At 32.7% G+C, this 9368-nt stretch overlaps 1 protein-coding gene across 1 annotated transcript; it reads right to left on the reverse strand.

Annotated features, from left to right (window-relative positions):
* Positions 1 to 1662: 1662 nt before the first annotated feature.
* LOTGIDRAFT_158646 (hypothetical protein) lies at positions 1663 to 4475 on the reverse strand (the record flags this gene model as incomplete). Its single annotated transcript, XM_009051787.1, has 2 exons — positions 1663 to 2870; positions 4430 to 4475. 2 exons carry the CDS (start codon positions 4473 to 4475, stop codon positions 1663 to 1665), a joined length of 1254 nt encoding a protein of 417 aa, XP_009050035.1.
* Between the last annotated feature and the right edge of the window lie 4893 nt (positions 4476 to 9368).

Genomic DNA, 9368 nt, shown 5'->3' on the forward strand with positions numbered 1-9368 from the left:
ATGTTGATAGTTTAATATCTATTCAAAAATTTGCTGGTGGTAGGTTTAATTTGTTTCAAAGAGTTATAAATTATGGTATATTTGTATTCTTTCAAAGGGAGTTTGATTGTAAGTTAACGTGTTAATGGTGGTAATCTGATATTATTTCAAAGTGTTAATGATGGTAGTTTTATGTTCTTATAACGTATTAATCATGGTAGTTTTATATTCTTTCAAAGTGTTAATGATGGTAGTTTTATATTCTTTCAAAGAGAGTTATTGTTGATAAGGTGAAGTGTAAGTGATTGTAGGTATATATATTTTCAACAAGGATTCAACAATGGTGGTAAGGTGGGGTTCATTCAAAGAGAGTTGTTGATGGCAGGGTGGCCTTCTCTCAAAGAGTCAATGATAGTTTTATATTCTTTCAACGAGGATTAATGGTAATAAGGCATCGTTCTTACAAATAGTGTTATTAGTGGTAAGGTGAAGTTCTTTCAAAGAGAATTGTTGGTAGTAGGGTTGCGTTCTGCCAAAGAAATTTGTTGGTGGTAGGGTGACATTTTTTGAAAAAGTCAATGATAGTAGTTTTATATTCTTTCAACGAGGATTAATGGTAATGAGGCGTCGTTCTTACAAATAGAGTTATTAGTTGTAGGGTGGCGTTCTTTCAAAGAAAGTTGTTGGCGGTAAGGTAGCATTCTTTCAAAAAGTTAATGATAGTAGTTTAATATTCTTTCAAGAGAATAAAGTTGTTGGTGGTATGGTGATGTTCTGTCAAACAAAGTTGTTGATGATAGGTGACGTCCTGTCAAACAAAGTTGTTAATGATAGGGTGGCATTCTTCAAACAAAGTTGTTGATGATAGGGTGGTGTTCTTTCAAATAAACTTGTTGGTGGCAGGGTTGCGTTCCATCTAAGAGATTGACTGATGGCAAACGGCCAAAAGGGGTCATGTTCACCGGGAGTTAAATATGGTAGAATTAGGTCTATTAAGGCAGTATTTTTTTACTTCGTTTGAATCGATATGATACGTCATATTTTCAAACGGATTAATTTTTACTAAATGCTTATTGCAAAGAGCATCTATTCTCCTGCATATTTACATTAGTATATATTTTCTGTTTCATTTGATGAAAAGTTCTCAAGAAATAAGATTTTTAATATTCAGAAAAACTTAACACATTTAACTAAAAAAAAAATACAGAGATTGAATATCAACATACATGACTCCTTCGTCTTTAATCACATTGAACGACCAAATTGGTCCTTGTACATTGCAAATGCTTTCAGATTGTTAATCTGGTTCTGAAAATAACTTAGTAATGTTACTCCGCATATCGACGATAAAACAATATATCTATATCTAATCCACCTTCATTACGGCAAGTCAGGTCCTGGACTCAACATATCAACATAACATTAATAACATTAGTATTCTGTCAACAATATTGACCAATGGTCCCAATTCATATTCGATAATGTCGATCTATACTTTAAGCGTCACATTTCCGACACAACGCACTAGCGAATAAAGAAACTCAAGAGTAGTAAAATATTACAATTCGATTCGAAATTCACTATCGTAACACAATCATATTTTCGTTAATTGACTATCGGCAAATGATTACAGAAACATTAGGTTTTATACTTTAGTTAACGTGCAGTTAACTACAGAAATATTCAGCATTTTTTGAGTAATTGTTTCAAATCATCTCTAAATGTTCGATTCATAAAAGCATAAATAAATGGATTGGCGACATTATTTAGGAAATAAAGTTGATAAATGATAAGATTGAATGGAATAAGTTCAAGCCCCATCAACCACGATGGTAAATATGAAATAATGAAAATAAGAGTTACCACAAATAACATAGCCGCTGTTTTAATATTCGCATACATCATCTTTTCACGTAAGGCAGCTGCGGCTCTGATTGGTCCTTTTCCCATTGCAGCACCAATTAAAGGTGGTGCAATACCATTAACAGCTACTGCAGTGAGCTGGGTTTCCTCCATACCTAGTTCGCCACAGTTCACACTGGTATAACAACTGGCACGTTTACAACGATTTCTCCAAGCTCTACGAACTAATATAGACCGGTATATTAGAGCATATAAAACAGCCACGATTATAAAGCTAAACAGGAACAAGGCAGCGTAAATCTTTTGATAGATATCCGATGTTGAATTCGACAAAATGATTTCGTTTGGAACACAGATACCGTAGTACGTAAAGTTTTTAGGCAAGGGTGGCAGCTCTTGTGATTCATTCGAAGGTTCGATGTAGTAATACTCGCCGTAATATTCCGTATCATTTGGAAGTTCGGTTTGAATCAAACGACTACTTTCTAAATAAACACCGTACTGTAATGACGTAATAATTCCTAAAGCAAATGAAAATACTGTCAGGAGAAACACACAAATTTTCGCAATTTTTACAGTCAGTATATGTAAAAATGGGTGACAAATACAGAAATAACGGTCGAATCCAATTGCCACCATTATGAACGCAGATAAAGGTACATTTGACGTTATGAGAAATAAATAACTTTTACACACTACGTCATAAACTAAATGATACTGGAGCAATTCAGCCGCAATCGTATACGGAACAACAATAAGGCAAGTTAAAAAGTCCGTAACAGCCAACGACAAAATGAAAATAGTTGATGTTGATTTTTCTCGTTTTTTCATGTATATGTAAAAGGCTATAGCGTTTCCAACTATGCCCAAAACGCAAAATATGGACAACATCGTAGTCAATATGATCATAGATTGTAAACGTCCTTCATCGTGAGAATCATCTGTGGATGCCAGCATTGACAGGTTTATCATTTGGAAAGTCGTCGAATTCATCCTTGGTGACGGAGACTGGATTGGCATTACTTCGCCTGAAAATAAACAATGATGGAATTTTAATAACAGAATTAAAGTCGTTCGGCATCGAATATTGTGTTCTTCATATAGTTGAATTCGTCTTAATCTGATTAAATTGTAAAACCAGATGCATTTTTAGACGCCCACATGAATATGTGGTCGTATATTGTCGTTGCCCCTGTCCGTCGGTCCGTCCGTCAACATTTCTTGTGAGCACTATAAAGACTACAGTTTTTATCTGATTTTGATAAAACTTGGTGTGATGCTTAAGATTGATAAGATCTCGGTCAAGTTCGAATTTGACATATTTTCGATGGGCGGTTTTTGAGACATTGCCCTTGACTTCGAACGCCTTGAAATTTGTTAAAAATTGTTCGTGAGCAGGATTGAAGCTACAGTTTTCAACCGATTCTGATGAAACTTGGTGTTATTCTTGGAATTGATAAGATCTCGGACAAGTTCTAACTTGATATATTTTTGATGAACTTTTTTTGAGTTATTGCCCTTGACTTTGACGCGTCAAAAGTTGTTTTTTGCCCTTGATTAGAGCTGTGTGATTTAATTATTTGTTGTATTTGGGTTATTGATATTGATTTTAAAAAAAATTGTGGAATTACTCAGCATAAATAACTGGCATATACATATATGTAATTGAATTCAAACTAATAAAATTTCTTCAATATGAGAAAATTCGTACTTTAGTCACTAAAGACTGTTTTATCATTTCTGACAGCTGCCAGTGGGCGTATGTTACCTTGCCTCGCAAGCTATCTTTAGCTGATAGAATGCTGCGTTCAGTACTACACTTTTTCTATCATTCCACTTTTATAACATGTTTTAATAAAGAAAACAAAACATCGACATCTTAAACACCATAAAATGAAACATCGAGATCTGCATGTTAATCAGATTGTGGGTTTGAAAATATCGAACAAAAATTATATTTAGCTTTTGAAGATGATCAAAGTGTTTGCATTCTTCGATAAATTCCACTTAAAAATATCGAAATAAAATTAATAACACTTCAATAGAATTTTGATATTAAGTTTGTGTTTACTATAGTTTCATTTAAAAATAATCAAAGTACGATTGATTATTCACTTTTATTTAGTTTCAGGACTTTGTACCGGTAATATGATAATTCTAACGATTTAAAATTTTTTTAATAAAGCACTAAGACTTCTAATAATAAATATTGATTATTACTCCACTCGATACCTTATGCTCCATTTATTGGGTCAAATGGACAACAATTATGAAAGGTATTTAAATGCTATAGAATTCATTCGTGCTCCCCGTAAAACATTTCATATCAGAAATCTTAATAGAAACCAATCCCAACATTCGAAAGAGAATCCATACCGTATGGGTTCAAATTGACGCTATATCCTTTATATGGCTTCATGTTACTAATATATTGTCTGCTAGAAATATAAACGTTTTGAAATATAATTTAGGATACGTTTATTACGATTGTTAATGACTAAGCAATTTTCTTTATGTGAATAAACAATTATATGCTATCCTCTTAATACATGTAGCATACACGAAAGGAACGTTTTTTTACACTTACTCTCAGGTATATTTTTATGCTTAATATCGTCAAATGTGTTATGCATGCAATAAATTGAAACTAAATAACAGAACACAATTTGACACTATACTTCTCTGCCGTCCTTTATAAAGTACAATGATTTGAAGAGAAAAAAATGTTAAGTAAGTAACTATGAAATTACAATCAAAGACAAAATATTGACGACAAAAACAAAGCTCAGTCTTTGTGTATCTAAACAAAATATATCAAACAATAGTTTTAGTACTCAGAGGAAAATGAAATTCAAAGTCTTTTTTCCAAAATTATTTATTATGTTTACTTTTCATTTCCTGTTGGTTGTGTTAATTAGACAAAATGTTCTTCAAATAATTGTTGAAAACGCGAAAAAGAAAAAAAAATCAATATCCCAGAATTTTCCCTGCAGCAATTTTATATTTTAATGTCACTTTATGCACGACACAATTTGTTCCATGTCATTAGATCTAATAGCCTTACACAAGGTAATTGCATCACGTTTGTCATTTACCCAGAACGGTGGGATAGGTTATGATGTCACAGGTCATTAAAGTATACAATAAATCATACCACGACCGATTATCATTAATGGCATTTGAGGGTTTGTTATGAGTCCCCTCTTGTTACCACTCGCTAATTTACTTAATTTCCTTTTTATCATTAAAGTTCGAAGGTCAATCCCAAACCTATTTTTGGTTCACTCTATAAAGCGCAGAATAATGAGAAATCTGATATTGCGGAGAAAATAGAGGCTTGATGTACTTAAACAGTTTCCTAAATGTATTCATATACTTAAAGTAGTCAACATGTAATCGTAGCAACCTCTTGTTCTGCTCCCTGATAACTCTGCATTGGGTATGTAAATGCCGCAGCGATTCAGCGAGTTAGACGCTCGTTCATTTACCTCATTTCCCAACATAAGTTCCAAGAGTCAATACGGTCAGTGATCCAAGTCGCAGAGGCAAAAATCGGTGGTCGGTCGGCGGTACCCTTTTTAGAGGTCCCGTGTGCCACAGGCTGTGAAATATGCCTCTCTACACAATGGAAATCGAGCAAGAGCAAACTAATTCCACTGTCTCAGCAAAATTTCTCCCAATAAACTATATCGATAAAGTCGAAAACTAATAATAATTTCTAGTACTAACTCACTTAAATCATTATAAAGTAACAAGTCTCATAGAATTACTAACTTGAAACTAGTTTAATTGTGATTTAAACAATATTTATTTCAATAATAATTCGGTACAATAAATTTACATAATATACAAATAACGGGATATGAAAACAAGCCGAAGCTTATATTAATCCGTCTCGGTTTAACTTCAAATGTATGTACTGTATTTAATATGAAGAACATATTTACAAAAAATATAGTTTTAAAAACTTGACAGTGGAACATACACACATATATATATATATAATCATACATAGACAGGTAAAGCCATTCTATAACAGAAATGTTCAATATTCTAACGAGTTTTAAAAAACAATGTCCTTGTTATCAAATAAAATCATTTTATTCGACTAGTTTAATTGTCTTGGATAATCTTTTAACATTTGACATTCGTTTGTTTAACGTAATTTTTTTTTATTTATGTTGGTAGCAGCTCTTAACTGTATTTTATTATTCCATTGAGGTAAATCAAGAATATAAAAGTCCCACTTGCGTGATGAAGATTGTGGATATAATATACAAGGCATCTGGAAATATACTTGGACTTTCATTATCTCCATTATATACGCCCACATGAAATGGGCCATTTTCGTCCGTCCGTCCGTCCACAATTGCTTGTAAACAATCTACAAGACACAATGAATGAACCCTATTGAAAATCAGAAGAATAGAAAAATACTTAGTATAAGTTATTGCCCTTGTTCTTGAAAACGCCTTCAATTTGTAGCCCATAAACACTCTACAAGGGACAATTATTGAAGGATTTTAACAAAACTTGGTGTGAGTGTTCGTAATCACCCAAAGATGAACACTATCGGAAATCAGAAGAATCGAAAAATATTTAGAATGAGTTATTGCCCTTGTTCTTGAAAACGCGTTCAATTTTTAGCTCGTTAACAATCTAGAAGGCACAATTCCTGGTGGATTTTGACGAATCTTGGCATGATTGTTTGTTTTCACCAAAGGATAAACCCTATTGAAAATCAGAGAAATTGAAAAATATTTAGTATGAGTTATTGCCCTTATTCTTGAAAACGCGTTCAATTTTTAGTTCGTAAACACTCACGAAGGGACAATTCTTGACGAATTTTGACGAAACTTGGTGTAAGTGCTCGTTATCACCCAAGGATGAACCCTATCGAAATTAAGAAATATTTAGTAGTCGTTTCTGTCCCTGTTCTTGAGAACGCGTTCATTTTTTAGCTTGTGAACACACTAGAAGGCACAATTCTTGACGAATTATGACGAAACTTGGTGTCAATGTTCGTTATCACACAGGGATGAACCCTATTGAAAATCCAAAAAAAATGTTTCATAGGAGTTTTTGACCTCGTTCCTTCAAATGTTTCAAACTTTAGCTCTTAAACGCTAAAAGGCATGATTCTTGCCGGATTTTGACAAAACTTGGTTTTATTTTTCAGCACTGCGCTGAAGGTTTAATATTTGCCTAGAGTTTCCACGAGCTAAAAATTGAACACGTTTTCAAGAACAAGGGCAATAACTCACACTCAATATTATTCAGTGTCGCCCTAAAGAGTTCAAAAGAAGTGTATGACTGAAGGTTGAATATTTCATACTGGTGATTGTTACTGTACTGCTAAATATTTTTATTCAAAATCAAAGCAAATCAAAGTTTGAGATATTAATTTCGTGACTCGTATATATTTTCATAATGACAAATGCGTTGAATATTTTAAAAGTCAACCCGACACCGTAAATACACAAGCTTCCAGCTTTAGATTATATTTTGTTATAATGGGTAATCGGATAATGTTAATGTTAAGTTGTTAATGTCCGTCAATTCCCTGCAAAACATCGAAAAACTATTTCATGCACTGGAAAACAACGGAAAACTAGTTCGTGCCCTGAAAAAAAAACCGGAAAACTATTCCATGCCCTGGAAAACACCGGAAAACTATATCATGCCCTGGAAAACACCGGAAAACCATTTCATGCCATTAAAAACTTTTTCATTCTCTGAAAAACCGAGAAAAAAATTTCATTGCCTTACAAACACCAAAAAACTATTTCATGTTCTTGAAAACACCTAAAAATGTTCTCTTGAAAATCAGAAAACTTTTTCACGCCCGGAAAACACCAGAAAAATACTTTATGCCTTAGGGAACACTGGTAAACTATTTTATGCCCGTGAAAACACCAGGAAACTATTTACTGGGATATGTTAGATTCATGTGGTTTGGAACCATGTTGCCTACAAGATACCAAACTGAACCAACAAGGTATATATTTTTTATAGACTGTGTTAGTTAAAGATATGAAAAAAATTAGGTGATACGAATGTTTTTTTTTAATGTTATAATATATTGGAATAAAAATAATTTGAACCTTCATCAGAGACCTATCCTTGTTGATATTCAACACTTCCTTTATTTAACATATGTCTGAAAAACATGATTTATCTTGTTGCAGAGTTGTTGGCATCTCTTCTAGATTTTTTTTTATTGTGTATCAAATCACTATTAATCTATTCTCCTGGTGTTTAACACGCCATAAATGTGAGACTAAAAAATGTGTTCTTTTATATTTGAAATGAACTTTGGATATGACGACAGTACAATTCGTTGCAAATTCTTTAGAAACCAAACCCAATGCGCTTAACATTCAGTTTATAATCTACATGAATGGTGTTATTTACAGGGCAGGAAGTCATTTATGATATCATATTCAATGTACTTGCGTATGCTGTTTTGTTACAATGAAGTTTTGTCATGGGTAAAATACTATATACTGTAGCTAGTCAAATAAAAAAAAAACTAGAAAGTAAAACCTCTTCCCGAGGCAGAAAAACAAAAGTGATCCAACACTAAAACTCTTATGGCTCTGTCACACCTTCATGATTTAAGATTATTTATACCTAGCGTATTCACAAGAAAAGGATCTATTACAGATAAAGTGAATTGTATCGTGTTCTATCGGGACCACAAAAAATCCGTGATGAAATGACCCTTGATGAACGTCCGAAGATCGTTTACTTTTGGCTCCCTGTGGCCTCTTGCGTAAATATAAGCAACTCTCTCTCATCGGGGACAAACCATCCAGATTGGTAGCCACACATTAATATTATTAGTACATAGAACATAAAGGTACTTCTAAAACTAATAAACAAGTTTAAAAATCATGAGTCGTATTTTTACAATGCTATAAATTCAAATCAATATTATCATTCTTCTGTAGTTATTTCAATTTCAGCATGCCAATTTGCATAACATACAACAACAAAAAAAATACTGATGAAATTTTGATAACACGGCCATTTCCTGGATGTTTTATTGTACGGTTGAAAGAAAACTGACAGTAATATGTTTTCTTTATTGACATCACTAATTGCAACCATTAGCAGTTGAATACAAAACTAGGAAATAACAAGACATAAACCTGTTCATTCATCAATTATTCAATTTTTGTTCAATTACGTGGGAATTGCAATATAATACTCGTGCAATTTACAAACCGGAGAATAAAATTTAACAAAATCTAATTTAGAATTGCCTCAAAAGCAAATTTTAAAAAATATATATTAGATGAGCTTCGTGGACAGTTAAATTTAATATATTTTGAAACAGATTGCGTTGTACGCAAGAAAATTAATATTTGATATGAATGGATTTCTGGATTCCATTATAAATTAAAGTGCCAAAATTTCACAAAATCGTACAGTAATGATGTTTTTGTAGTGTAAGCTGTTTTTTCCTCTCTCGTACACTATAATACCCGGAAGTGGTAATGTAGAGTATCTTTTATTTGTGT

The sequence above is a fragment of the Lottia gigantea genome (assembly GCF_000327385.1).
Source record: "Lottia gigantea unplaced genomic scaffold LOTGIsca_17, whole genome shotgun sequence".
Lineage (NCBI taxonomy): Eukaryota > Metazoa > Mollusca > Gastropoda > Lottiidae > Lottia > Lottia gigantea.